This window comes from Stegastes partitus, unplaced genomic scaffold (genome assembly GCF_000690725.1).
Source record: "Stegastes partitus isolate 25-593 unplaced genomic scaffold, Stegastes_partitus-1.0.2 Scaffold264, whole genome shotgun sequence".
NCBI lineage: Eukaryota > Metazoa > Chordata > Actinopteri > Pomacentridae > Stegastes > Stegastes partitus.
In genome coordinates this window covers 529,901-544,117 of record NW_007577995.1, presented here as the reverse complement: position 1 = coordinate 544,117, position 14,217 = coordinate 529,901, and the positions used below count along the sequence as shown (strand labels likewise).

General features: G+C 42.0%; 1 protein-coding gene across 1 annotated transcript in view; it reads left to right on the top strand.

Moving 5' to 3' along the window:
• The window catches only part of camsap2b (calmodulin regulated spectrin-associated protein family, member 2b), a 40,248-nt gene that overhangs the window by 15,199 nt on the left and 10,832 nt on the right, over window positions 1-14,217 (top strand). The window contains exons 3-8 of the mRNA XM_008282256.1: window positions 2,553-2,732; window positions 3,788-3,874; window positions 10,722-10,860; window positions 11,994-12,133; window positions 13,686-13,776; window positions 13,902-14,000. Coding sequence (XP_008280478.1) covers window positions 2,553-2,732; window positions 3,788-3,874; window positions 10,722-10,860; window positions 11,994-12,133; window positions 13,686-13,776; window positions 13,902-14,000 — 736 coding nt within the window. The remainder of the gene's footprint in view (window positions 1-2,552; window positions 2,733-3,787; window positions 3,875-10,721; window positions 10,861-11,993; window positions 12,134-13,685; window positions 13,777-13,901; window positions 14,001-14,217) is intronic.

Below are 14,217 nucleotides of genomic sequence, written 5' to 3'. Positions count from 1 at the left end.
TTATTCATACCCTTCCATTAAAGAAAAGGCAAAATTCACAATAGTCACTCAAATAACTAGAAACTGACAAAATAATAATAAATAAAAATTTGCTAAATTATAATTTTGTGAAATATGACATTGCTTTTGAAGTGTGGTTGAAAAGAATTATTTAAAAAAACAAAACTGTCCCGGACAGATTGGAGCACTTAGCTGATGAGCAGTGCAGGTGGAGAAGTCTGATGGAGAGTTAATTGCAGTGATTGGCTCAGAGGGTTGTTCGACAAAATATTAGTTTACGGGTCTTATCATGCTTGTCTGCTTGTAGTTGTTTTTTTTTTTTTGTTTGGTTGGTTTGGATTTTTTTTTATATTTCTGTTGAACCACAATTCAAAAGCAATGTTGTGATTTTCATTAAATTTTTATCTATTATTACTTTAGTCAATTTCAACTTATTTCAGTGACACCTGTTTTTTTTGTTTTCCTTCTTTAATGGGAGGCTATGAATACATTTGTGGCTTCTGGATTCTGGAGTGAAACATGTGCAGACATCAGGTTGAACTCCTCTGATCGATTTTTTTTTATTATTGTACTAAAATGTATGGATTAAGGAATAAATTGCCTCAATGAAAAACAGAAATGATAAAGAATGAGCTTGAGCATGTTGCCTGTTTTTTATTTAATATGACCTAAGCTTACAGTGACATATTATTCAAGCTTCCTCACACTTGTTTCCATGAGGAGTTTATTTCCAACAGTCTATTTTACATTTGCGCACTCTGTGTGTTTAGACTGGCTGTTCGACTCGTGGTGATGTTGCTGAGCACCAGTGGCATCCTACAAGTCGTACCGCTTGGACCTGCAGTTTGTTTCTTGGGGGAAACACTTGCTCACGCTTATGAATAGAGGCCTGTACCCGACCGCTCCACTGGCTGTAGCGGTTCAACGTGCCGCTGCTTGTTTGTGTAGGTTTGAGTCACCTGCATCACAGAGCAGCAGACTTTAGATGTTTGTTCAGTTAAGTCGGACGCGCAGAGAGATGCTTAGGTAAGCGACAAGGCACCTGCGTACACACACATGTATGTACGGCGAAAACTGTTTTGGAGTGGACCTGTAGCGTGACAGGAAAAGGAAGGGGAGGTCTGTTGGTTTGACCGGCCTGGAATGGGATTAGAAAGGCCAGGAGAATGTCAAGCTTTGTGTAGGTGTCGATGGCTGGTAGAACCACTCCACAAGTACAACATCAGGCAAAGTGTGCAGAGCGAAAGTAGCTCTGCAAAATAGTATGAAGTGGCCTCAAATTTCATCAGGCAAGAGGGCTGGGTGGAGTGTTGACCAGAGAGTAAAAGCAGCTTCACAGGAGTCCGTGGAGCCGACAGCAAAGTCCCGGTCAGGTTTGACACACGGATAGAGCCGCGAAATGTATTGATTAGTTGTCAGCTATTGAAGTCAGGGATGTTTCACCTGAGGTCCTGTGCTTGTTCTGTCTGCGGGGGGGTTTCTGGATCTGGAGCTTCACGTCTCTGAACGGTGGCCACTAGCCGCACTGACCTCCAAAATGTTTATTGTTCTGTTTGTATTTCTTGCTCTCCATCTACTATCCTGCTATCCCCACTTCTTCAGCTATCCCCCCTCACCCCGACTGGTCGAGGCAGATGGCCGCCTTCCCTGAGCCTGGTTCTGTCTGAGGTTTTTTTTCCCTCCTCCCTATTGACGGGTTGGTTTTTGGTTCCTTCCCGCTGTTGCCGACCGCTTGCTCATAGGGAATCGAAAGGCAACTTTGGATTGTTTTCTTGTCTGTTCAATATTTGTACGGTCTACTATGGTCGTACTATGTTAAGTGCTGTGAGATGACTTGTTGTGAATTTGCATCATATAAATAAAAATTTATTGAAACTGGATTGAATTGCATGTTCTCCCCGTGCAGCGTGGGTTCTCTCCAGGTTCTCCGGCTTCCTCCCACACAGTCCAAAAACATGTTGAGGCTAATTGGTGATTCTAAATTGTCCGTAGGTGTGAATGTGAGTGTGCTTGGTTGTCTGTCTCTAAGTGTAGCCCTGTGATAGACTGGTGACCTGTCCAGGGTGTCCCCTGCCTTCGCCCGAAGTCGGATTGGATAGACTCCAGCCCCCCCGAGACCGCAATGAGGATTAGGCGGTGTATAGATGATGGATGGATGGATGGATTGAATTGAATAGATAATGACCTAATAAGTTTGAGTAAATGACAAAGAACAACTAAATTTGAATATTTGCTGATTCTTTCCTTCTATATGACAGTAATCTGAATATCTTTGGGTTGAGGACGTCATCTTGGGCTTTGGGAAACTTTCGCTGACATTTAAAAATATATCTATCACTGATCATGATCATTTCAGTGAATTCAACTCCAACAGGTTTTAGCAACTTTGCACCTCAGAAACACCTGGAACGTGTTGGCCAGCTGACCTGTATGAGACGTACCAAAGTCTAGAGGAGCAAATGTTAGGGCTTAGTAGGACAGTGAAAGGAAATTCTAGCTCTGCAGTTGAATTTCTATTTCTAACGTGCCCTCTCTGCTGTGTTTTTGTGCAGAGTTCCCACCTGGCGCTCATCGACACCCTGATGATGGCGTACACGGTGGAGATGGTGAGCGTGGAGCGGGTGATGTCCTGCATCAACAGATACTCCTCGGCCGAACCCTCACACACCGATGGACACATCCAGGAGCTGCCTTACGACACCGAGGACGCCATCACCACCTGGATCAACAAGGTACACGCAAGACGAGCACATCTGCGTGCACACGAAACCGCAAGGACACGTGGTGTCTCCTTACAGAGGACAACAACTGCACACATCCTTGAGCCCTTTACAAAGGTTGCTCTCCATCCGACACGCCGCTCTTTGTTTTCCTGCGGATTTAGCAGACACGAAAGCGTGTCGGAGCGATTCTGGTTTAAAATCAAATAAGACACCAGATGAAAAACAAGCACCGACCACATGTAATAATGTCAGGAGAGATTACAAAGAGATAACTGACTCAGCCCAGCCGCCTCTGGTCTGCTAAAGCTGGATCGGGAAGGTGAAACAAGACCTCGAGTGTTCTTTAATCTTTGAGAAGACGGTAGTTAAATCTCTGTTGCTGCATCTTTAGTTTACTTTGTCACGCTGCGGATTATTAAGTTACTTGAATTAGTTTTTGCTGCTCATGAGGATGTGTTTGATGAGGATGATTTAAGTTTTCTTTGTTCAAAACGAATAAGAAACAAGCCTCAATATGGCATGAATTAAACAGACAAGAAGCTCATGTGCTTTCTGCTCAAAGACAGGAAGATGCACACATGCAGGATTCATCTACTCACACACACTCGCATTAAAACATGGGGGTTGTCTCTCTCTGTGTAGACATAGCATGCCATGGACGGCTGATGTGACCTTGTGTATCCTCAGGCCGGAATGTTACGTCAGCGTTTGTACAGAGGCTATGAAAACAAAGAATAGCAGCGATCGTAAAACGGACGGGACTTTTTAAGAAAAAAATACTCTCAGTAGAGAGATCTTTGAAGTTCTTTTAACACCGTGCTTGAGCTGGAAGTCGACTCAGTTGTGTATCACGTTACAGTAGTATTTAGCATCGGTAGTTAATGAGTAGCGACGGTGGTGAAAAGTTCGTCTTTGATGTGTGGAGCCTCTTATTCTCATGTTCAAGTTTCTCAGCACAGACGCACCATTCAGCCCACCAAATGTTTGTGTGAAATCTGACCTCGAGCTCTCTCTCTCTCTCTCTCTCTCTGTCACTTTTTTCTTTTCTTTTTTCCTCTCCAAAGGTGAACGAACACCTGAGGGACATTCTCGTAGAAGAGCAGAAGTTGAGAGAGGCTTCTTTCCAGGAGTCAAACGCTGCAACGCACAAAGTAAGAGACAAACTCAGACGTTCAGATAACAGGGGTGCGGAAAGAAGTTCCTATTCATGGATTTGAAACATTTTAAATGGCTTTTTAAACTTTTGCTCAAAGGCGCGAGCACATGTCAGCGTACAAACAGGGCAGTACACAGCGCCCTGCAAATCAGAGGAACAGATGAGCTCAGTCTCAGGCCAGCTGCAGAGAAATGTTGGCCGGAGTCGCCACACTGCTGTTAGAGGAGACAAAGAAATGTGCAGAGGGCAGAGGAGGAGAGACAGACAGACGAGGAGAAAGAGAGAAGAAGAGGGATAATCAGAGATAGGGGGGGAAAAGGGAGAATTGACACCACGTCGGGGAGGCATGGAGAGAAACAGTCAGGAACTTTGTCAGCTGCAGCCAAAGAGAGTCAGACAGACAGGCAGCGTCATCCTGCAGGCCTCGTAGTTATGTAAGGTCTGTGTGACACAACCAGGCAGTCTGCTGGCACAAACGCAGCAGTCGGCTACCATCCTCTTCCACTCACTTAACCCTGTAAACCCCAAAACCCGCCGTCAAAAGGCAAGTTCATGCTACAAAATGGAAAAAATGTCGTGAATGTAAGCTTCGAATTGAGATATTTCATCAAAAATAACTTTATTCTACTTGTGTCATTTTAGAATTAGCCAAAAAAGAAACAGTTTACACAAACCTGATTGTGTAAGTAACTAAAAAAATTCTGTCACTCCTCGACACAACCGCGAAGCCGTTATCGATTCAGCCGTGACCGACATTCACGTGACAAAAAATTCTAGGACTTTTCAGCCGAGCTGCAGGCTGTGTTTATGCCGAGCAGAGAGACGGCAAACATGGAAGCAAAATAGAAATTGCAAATAGTAAAATGTTTACAGTATTTACAGTCAACCATTTTTTTCCCACAGAATTGGTAGCACCTGCTTGCACAAAGAAAATTGTCGTACATGGCAATTTCAGGTTTTTACATTTTTTTGTAAACTCAATAATAAAACTTCAGCTTTTTTAAAAAAAAAAGATTTATGGTACTATGACTTTGTTGAGACATTTTTGAGTTCTCTCTGCTTTTAGTCATGGTTGTGCAGTTTCCTCAAGACTTCATATTGTGGTGAAAAATGAACACAAAGTGAGTCAAAATGTTTGAGAAACTTTGGATTAACCGTGATGCTTGGGTCAAAGCTCTAAATACGCTGATGAGATGGAGAAGTTTAAAAAATGGACAAATAAATAATATTTCATAACCCATAACCCTAACCCATATTTACGTTGGCAAAAACAAATTGTACATGTGGCAAATGGCGATTGTTCGGTTAACTTCCTGCTATTCAATATGAACTCAGAGAGATAAACACTGATTGAAGCTTTGAATGTGTAACAGTCATAATAACCACAGAGTGAAACTGTGTGGTTTTAAAGATCGCTTCAGCTCATTGGTGTGCTCACCAAGAGTGTAAAGCCGTCCTCGTCGCTCTGTGAGGCTCTGCTTAGTCGCTGGTTTGTGTTAGATGCTAATGACAGCATGGCAGAATAATGAGTGAAAACATGCTTAGGATTTTTAGATCTAATTAGCACCATATTTGCACTTATCGAACGTAAACATGCTAATATTGGCTAACTAGTACCCAACATAAAGCTGGCTAATGGGAATGTTGCCATCATGGTAGAACCAGAGGAACTGAGGGGAACCACCAAAGTAGGGTTCATCTTCTGGGAAACATGAATGTCTGCACAAAATTTCTAGTAATCAAACCCATGGAGATTTTTGAGTCTGGGAAAAGTGTTAAACAGACTGATATGCGTGGATTTATGCTGATTTAGTAATAAATTACAGTTTATTTTTTACAGAGAATCGTAAAAAAAAAAAATCGTTTTGACTTTCAACTGTCTTCTGATTCTTGAACTACTCACAGCTTTTAAGAAAATTAACCAAATCTAAGCTTCAAATTGTTGTATTTGATTAAAATCGCTTCATTCTCATGTGAAAAATTTGCCAAATATAAATTAGATTCTGTGTTCTGCTCAAGTGCAACAATGAGGTCATTAGTGACAACATCAAATATTACACATGTTCATCCAGGTTTTTCCAATTTTGTAAAATCAAAAGAACTTTTCTTTTTGTATGATTTATGTCATCATCGCTGTGTCATACTGGACTTTATATTACAGTTAAAAATGAGCCCACATGATTACAAATGTGACAAGACCAAAGAAAATCCAGAAACTGCTTGAGGTTCAGAGATTACAAAATGTCACGGTTATTGATGTTTTTGGACACATCTCCCTCACGGCAATAAAGTGTAGCTTGTGGTTGTGCTGGAGGAAAGGTGGTCAGGATTCTTCTTCTGAGGAACATGAACGTATGAATGCAGAATTTTATGGCGTAGTTGTTGAGATATTTCCATCTGGTGGACTGACTGATGAAGTGACTTTAAAGCCTCGAGCCCGCCTGGGAACACATGTTATCGTGGATTAAAGTGTTTACATACAACAGGTTGTAAAGCGGCAGCACAGCGTCACGTGTGAACGCCTTCCCTCATGTGGAACAGAACTAACTCGCTCTTCAAAGAGCTGCGGAAAGTCACGAGTGGTTAAATCAGTCAGAGGGGAGCTTTTATCTGTTGCGGGAGTTTATTGGCAAATTTTCTCCTCCCGCTCGCTGTCTGTTTTTGTTTTAGCATAGTGAGAGAGATCGCGGCCTTTATTGCGATCGCTCTGTAAGCAGATAACATGTGACCTCGTATTTACAGACTCGGGCTTTGTCCAAAGCAACAAGTTACAACAAGGGAGGAAGACAGTTTTTTTAAAGAATGTGAGGAATAACTGGACGCTCATTGTCAGTCAGCTGCTTTTCCTGCTCCACGCTCCAATCACACAGCTCCTTCTCTGCATTATCAGTCTCAACAGAAGTCTATTCACTCATTAGGACATACTGAGAGCTCATCATTTCACACGAACACACATATGCCTCTGCAAACGCACACACACCAGAAGATGAGCACAAGGCACCTCTCAGTGAGTCTCGTCTATTCTGGGACGGTGTGAAAAGTCTTTAACTGTGGTCTTGTGACTCAGCACTCAGCCTTTTTTTGTGTTTGTGGACACTGAGAATGTTTGTGCTCCACATACTGTAGGTGCTTTTACATATGACTGAGGGAAAAGTTAGGAAAACACACGTCGTCATCATCAGAGGATTGTGCAGTTCTCGAACAAGGAGGTGAAGTTGTAGATCCTGTTTTCAGCAGATTTCATTAAATTTAGTGGAAGGAGAGAGGTGGAAATGATTCGTTGGATTCGGTTGCAGGTCACGCTTTAGAACAGTTCTGTGATAGATAGTCAAGCCTTAAATTCAGCTAGAAAGTTTTGCTTGGACATTCCTGGATTAGTAAACTGTGCTTGCGTATCCCTTTTCAGACCTGTGATACGTAACATTGCGGATTCTGTCCAAACATATCGACACTGATACTGACCTGATACCAGAACCTAAAACATCAGGACAAGTACTGTAATAACATCAGAGAACATGAAACTTAAGATTCTTTATGCACATTTAAGTTCCACGCATCGACTCTTTTGCAGGAATTCAAGTTGCTTGAATGTCTTGTGGTTGAGATAGCCTGTTCGCATTCATTTTTAAATGCAATTTTAATAAATAGAAAAGTAGAAAATGCGCTTAGACTGCAGACCTCAGCCGAGGACATGTGTTGACTTGAGTCATTTGTCTTTAGTCGACTTTAGTGCGCTGCTGCATTGTGCAGGCTGATAATCCTGATTAGAGCTTCATCACCACGTAGTCCCAGGCTTACAGTTATTAGTCATTTGTGTTTATTGTTTTCATACTTATGTGCTATTAATTAATAATTACTTGCTCTTTATGTAGGTATGTATTTGACTGAATAGTTTATGACTGACTGGTGTTATTGAAACTCTTACATTGTATGCCATAACCTCATATCACCTTAGTTCATTTTATATTTGCAACCACATATCACTCATTATACAGCGTTTGATAGACTGACAGGACATCAGCTGCTGCATAACATCACACTGCACAACATTATAATGCACTAATAAACAAAGGATTAAATCTATACTCACAGCAAGCTTATCAAATTGTTCAAACATGTAGTTACTTTATGATTTCCTAAATGGGGAAAATCCTGTGATTTATTTATTTTCCGTATCACTAGTAGCATGGCTCTGAAGATGACAATTCAAACAACTGAGATGGATTTTTATACAGACATTCATGGTCCCCAGAGGATGAAATCAACTCACTATGATGATGATTTTTATTCTAGTACACTCAACAAATCGATTTCTTCATTTGTAAATACTCACATTCCTGTTAATGCTAATTAGCAAATGTCAGCTTCCTATCAAGCTAAACTAAGATGATTAATACCTACCTATACCTTTGTTTTTAGCAGCCTGTGATCATGTTAATATGCGTTTTTAACTGTCTGTCTTTCAAAGGAGATTTCTTTATAATATTGGTGACACTTTGGGGCAAATTGTTCCTTTTGTAAAGCAAAAATGGTCTGTTAACATCAGATGCATTTTTGGGTGTTGAAAGCTGAATTTCTTTTTTTTATTCTGTCCACTTGGCAAAGTCTGCGGTTCAGCTCCCTGGATTTTTATCACATGACTGTTGGTTGCAGCTTCAAATTGCTTCATAGTCACACTGAGGATTGCAGCATTTTTAGTTTTTTTTTTTACAAAATGTGATGAGGGCAAGTGGTTTATTTTTGACAAATGAACTATTTTATAACTATTATTAACGTGAGACATGTAGTGATTTTTTTTTTTTTTTTAAATCAATGATCTTTTTATTGAATTTTCAAACACAACAATTTACAATGAAGAGATTTCCTTTGTGTGTTACATAGCAGCATAAAGTAAAAAGTAGTAGTGAGCACAAATTCTATGCAGAATAGTTGTACAGTGACAACCCAAAACCCCAACAGACATGTAGTGATTTTGATTAAATATCTCGATTTTAGGCTTGGTTCATTTGTCTGACAGGACTGGACGTCACAGATGAGCAGTTTGAGCTCCTCTGAAAAGTTCTAAATCTGCTGATTCTTTCTGTTTTTACAGTGAAAAAATGGTGTAATTTAGCATTTTTTTCATATCAAACCTCAACTTTTGGGGTACAGATATTTCAGGCATACCAGCATTAGCTATAGAAACTAGTTTTGTTTTTTTTGGATTGATTGTGATTTAGACAGAGTGCAAAAAGAAGTCCCTGTTAATTGCTCCCTATATGGCAATTTATAGCTAATATTTTTAGTAAAATTACCATCTAGGCAGATAAATATAAACACTCATTAATTGTTAGAGAACCATTGTGTCAAGTTTTATTTATAGAGCAAGGCAGGGGAACCGGGGAAGCTCTTACTGTTTTAATTTGAAAGCTTGTTTCACTACTACAATCATAATGGTAAAACCAATGGGTGCATGAAAACACTCAACAACAACTGCAGCTTCTGTTCCAGCCGATGCTTCTCATACTTGTCTGTTTCTGTGTGTTTTGATGCAGATTTTACAATGTAGCTTGTGCAACGGTGCGACATGCATCCTTGCAGTAGTAGCACAACTTGTTCCCTGCTGTTGGCCTAATGCCTATCCCACTCTCTCCTGTTGTTGTCCAATCATCATCCACCATCAAGTCTCCTAGCAAATGGTACTGGAGATTAGTACCTGTAAGTCCATCCATTCTGAAGAACACCTCCTCGACAAACCTCCACCAACTACCTCCTCTCCCCCCGAATCCCGCCCTTCGCATTCTTCCCTCCGGTTGCCTTGTTTGTCATTGCATGTGGCCCTGAGCCCCAATATAAGTTTGGGAAACCTCCCACCCTCCCAGCCCGACCCTCGTCCTCATGTACTTAGAAACAAGAGATACATCATTAAAGGCAGAGAACTCTATGTTCAGTAGCTGAGTACAGTCCAGTAGCATGATCACATGAACACTAGATGTTCCACTGAAAAGCTTCATTGAACCTAATAACCCTGCCTCAGTAGTGTCTCATTTTTCTGGTTTGATTTGACATCTCCGTTGTTTGAACTGTGCACTGAAAACAGTTTGAATTGGCTGTGAAGGACGTTCCGTATTAAATGTTGATGCAGTACAGTTTGTTCCTCGCAGCTCGATGCACAGACTCAGTGAGACGGCGAGCTCTGCTGTGATTGAACCGTTCATCACATCCATTGTAAAAATGCAGATGTGACAAAACTTTTGTGTGTTTATGAGCAAACTGGGAGCGCTGATGCCCCAAAGATACATACTATTATTGTCTCTGTGGCTTTTAACAGGCCCAAAGAGACATAGGGAAAATCCACAGGCAGAGGGAAGGAGGACGCCTGTAGACGCGCCGACACAGATGATTATTAAACTCTAAATCACATGCATTGTCTGCTACAGCAGCACACCAGACTGCCTCAGTGCCAGTGAACTCTCAGCAGATGTATAATGGCAGAAACCATCCATTTGCCAGCATGCATTTTGCTCCTCAGCGTTCCTGTAAAGAACTAACCATTCCTCACAAGCAATCACAGCGAGCAAAATTATGTTATGCTTTATAATGTCGAGCGTTACTTCTAAACGTAGCTTCATTTTATTTCGTGTATGCTCCTGTCTGACTGTTTGCATGACCAGTTTAATCTGCATTTCAGTTGTGTGCTTGAAATTCCTCAAATTAACACTTTAACACTCTTTAAGTGTGATTGAACCGTGCATGCAGTGTGTTGGTATGTGTGTGTGTCCCAATAATCGGAGAGCCAACTGTACATCCCCACCCTGATGACACATATAGGTGATGTCTTTGTGCCGTTGCCATGGTTTCAGGCTCGCTACAGAAGGGAGCATGCCCAGAGGAGCGCTCCGTCGCTCCCCCTGGTGGAGAACCTGCTGAAGGATAACACAGACGGCTGCGCCCTGACCGCCCTGCTGCACTTCTACTGCCCACAGGCCGTCAGGCTGGAAGGTGGGGTCCGTCTGCAGCCACACCCACTCTTACTCACTCCACTTTCTTCTTCAGTGCACTTATACCAAAAAGCAAACACACAAGGCCGAAGTCAGTTCAGTCGTACGCTTCGAAAAAGGAAGAATGCTGGAAACCATTTTTAGTCTCAGCTGGACAACACAAAGGACTCTGTCTTCTGCTGTCACTGCTGCTGTAACAATCCATTTGAATGGGCTGCTTGAAACAAAGAGTGTATTTATCATGCATTAGCTCTCGTCTTCTGAGGTTTTCTTTTTTTTTACAAATTAATTCTGTTTGGCAGCATTGTGCAGAGGGGAAAGTGTTCTCTCGGCAGCACAGACAAACTGTCATTCTGATCGTAAAGTACAACAAATTCAGTAGATTATAAGCCCCGTTTGTGTTTTCTGTATTTACTGTTAATGGTATAAAGAGAGGACTCTGTCAAGGAAAAAAACCAGCAGATAGAGTTCAGGACAGACATGGAGAACGAGACAAAGCAAAACAAAGGCTTGTTTCCTCTCAGCCTGCCTCCGCCGTCATTTCTTAAAATGCTCTGGGCTGGGATGTGGTTGGTCACGAGGGGGGATGTGACGGAGTAGCTAACTGCTATTTCAAAGATAAACAGCTCTTGTGTCGACGCGCTGAGACTCTTGGGATCAAATGTGGTTCACAGGGAGCTCACACACACATGCGAACCAGATGTGAAAGCAAGCTGTACTTTATTAAGGCCTTGGCAGCTTGATTTTCTTCTGAAAAAAAAAACAAAAAAGTAAAGAAGTACAGAATGACTTCGCTCCAGAGAAATCAGCTGCTGTAACGCTCCGCTGCCTGAGACATCCTACACATGCATGGGCCGTCCTTAAGGCAACGTCAGGGGATAAAAATCCTGATGATTCATCTCGAAGGACTTGAGGACGGTTTGAAAACTTGTGCCATGAGTTGTTTCAAGGGTTTCAAGTGATTCAAATCAGCACATATAAATACTAGCGGGGAAAGTAGGGTCATTTTCTTCTCATGTACTCCTTTTTTTTTAAACATAAACTGAGTCTTATCTTTTCCTTGTCTTCCTGTCTGGCCTTTGCCGTTACCCCTCCCTTGTGTGTTTGTGTTTGACCCCTCCCATGGCGGTGCAGATATCTGCCTCAAGGAGACCATGTCTCTGGCTGACAGTCTGTACAACCTCCAGCTGGTGCAGGAGTTCTGCAGGAACAACCTCAACCACTGCTGCCACTTCAGCCTGGAGGATTTGCTCTACGCACATGCATCCGTAAAGGTAGGAGGGCCGCTATTCAGATATTTTCTTTTTAAGAAAGGGGGGAGGAATGTGTGCAAAGTGCTGCTTTCATGATGTCGATTTAGTTGAAGAAAGGATAAAAAGAAAAAGTGTTTCAGGGAATAGCTGAAAGGGAAGGGTGGGAAATCACAAATAGGCAAAAATGAGTCATTCAAGGAAAAGTTTAATACTCAATGTGAGCGTAGGCTTGACTCTCACGAGGATTGTCATTGTGTGTATGTGTGTGCACGTATTAGAGACATAAATAGCGTTTTGCTGCATTGAATATTGCTTTGCAGTCAGATTATCTATAAATATATATTTATTATGACAGCCTCAGTGTGTATTGGTGCTTTTTGGATACAGCGCTCCGCCCCGCTCCCCACTCAGACAGAGGACAGATTCAGCTCGGAAGAGATTCACAATCCCGACCCGTCTCTGCCTACCTCCCTTGTTCTCTTCCCTTCAAATCCCTTCTGTTCTCAACAACAACAACAAAAATCTGTGAATTCTACAGATGGAACAACAGCAGATTCGCTCCATCCTCAGGCAGAGATCTCCCATTTCATACTCATTTGTGTCTGATTGATAAAAGTAAAAGTAGCGTGTAACTTTAAGAGCATCTCTGTGCCATCCAGACATCAGAAGCAGCTCAGCCAGTGTGGGTAAATAGTATGCGGAGAGCGTGGGTAGAAACATTCGGATTCAAGTCACGGTCGCAGCTGACTGGGACTTTCCATTCTTTAAAACAACGCAACAGTTTTCACACTTGTGCACTCTTTGCTCCGGGTTTCTCTCCTCATTTCTCATTCACTACATTGTTTATAGTGTGTGTGCATTGTCTGTATAGTGGTATAAACATTAGTACAACCAGGGGACAAGTTAAAGACTCACTGGCACACTGCCCATTCACCACAGATCCACTGCCCGCAGAATCTTAACCAGCGTTTCTGTGCACGTGTCTGTTCATTTAATGTATTGCATTAAGAGAAATGCTGTTGTTGTTATTCAGCAGTTCACTCAGTGAGCAAGTCCAGAGGAGTAGAAATAACAGCTTTGGTTGGTCTTGCTGCCCTCGTTAGAGTTGGAATAAACTGATCTGACCAAATGGTTTCTTACAGATGAAATCATCTGCACGCAGCCTTTCTGTGTGAATGCATTTCTCATCGTGGCCGTTACTCACTCGCTGCTCTGTGCATCCATCTGTGCATATGTGACATATTTAAACTAAACCCCAGATGGTGTTTTTGGCAGTTTTAGCGAGGTGCCTGGGTTTGACATTAAACAACTCAGACAATGAAACATGCACAGATATTCAAGTACATGCACGCACACACCTGAGCCAGTTACCTAGCAACAGTTGGCTGGCCGTGACCTCATTGATCCATCAAAATGCCATATAATATGGTGATTGTGGCTCGTTTAGCACCTTCAGAGAGATGTTTTAAGAGGAGATACGACTGCAAAAAAAACAAACGCTGTGCTAATGGTGATGAATAACTACATGTGTGACATTAACCACTGAGGTGTGTGTGTGTGTGTGGTCTTGCAGAGTAACTACCTGGTGTTTATGGCCGAGCTTTTCTGGTGGTTTGAAGTGGTTAAACCCTCATTTGTGCAGCCCAGAGTGTTCGATCCAAACGGTACAGTACAACTTTACAATATTACTTGCATGCAGCTGTTACCTTTTGTCATGTTGTGCATGTTAATTGTCCAACAATCAACTCGAAGCTGCAGTTGCATATTGACGACGTGTTTTCTTCTGCAGCCTGTGAGCCTGTATGTAGAAATATGGCGCCTGTGTCCAGTCCAGTTAAACAGAGCTATGCAGACAGACCTTCCAGCCCGGAGAACATCTCTGCTGAAGGTAAATATCTGTAATCAGTGTGGATGTGTGTGCTCCAGTACTTTTTACATTTTTGACTGATAAATAGTCGTCGAAAATAAATATTATCCAAAGGGTAGAAACCAGTGATCACAAGGGCAGAAGTGTCAAAATGCTTGTTTGACGCACTGAACCCCAAGGAGTTTCTCGGTGCTATTTGCTCCTGTTACATTTTTGTTCACTGTGGGTTCATTTTTCA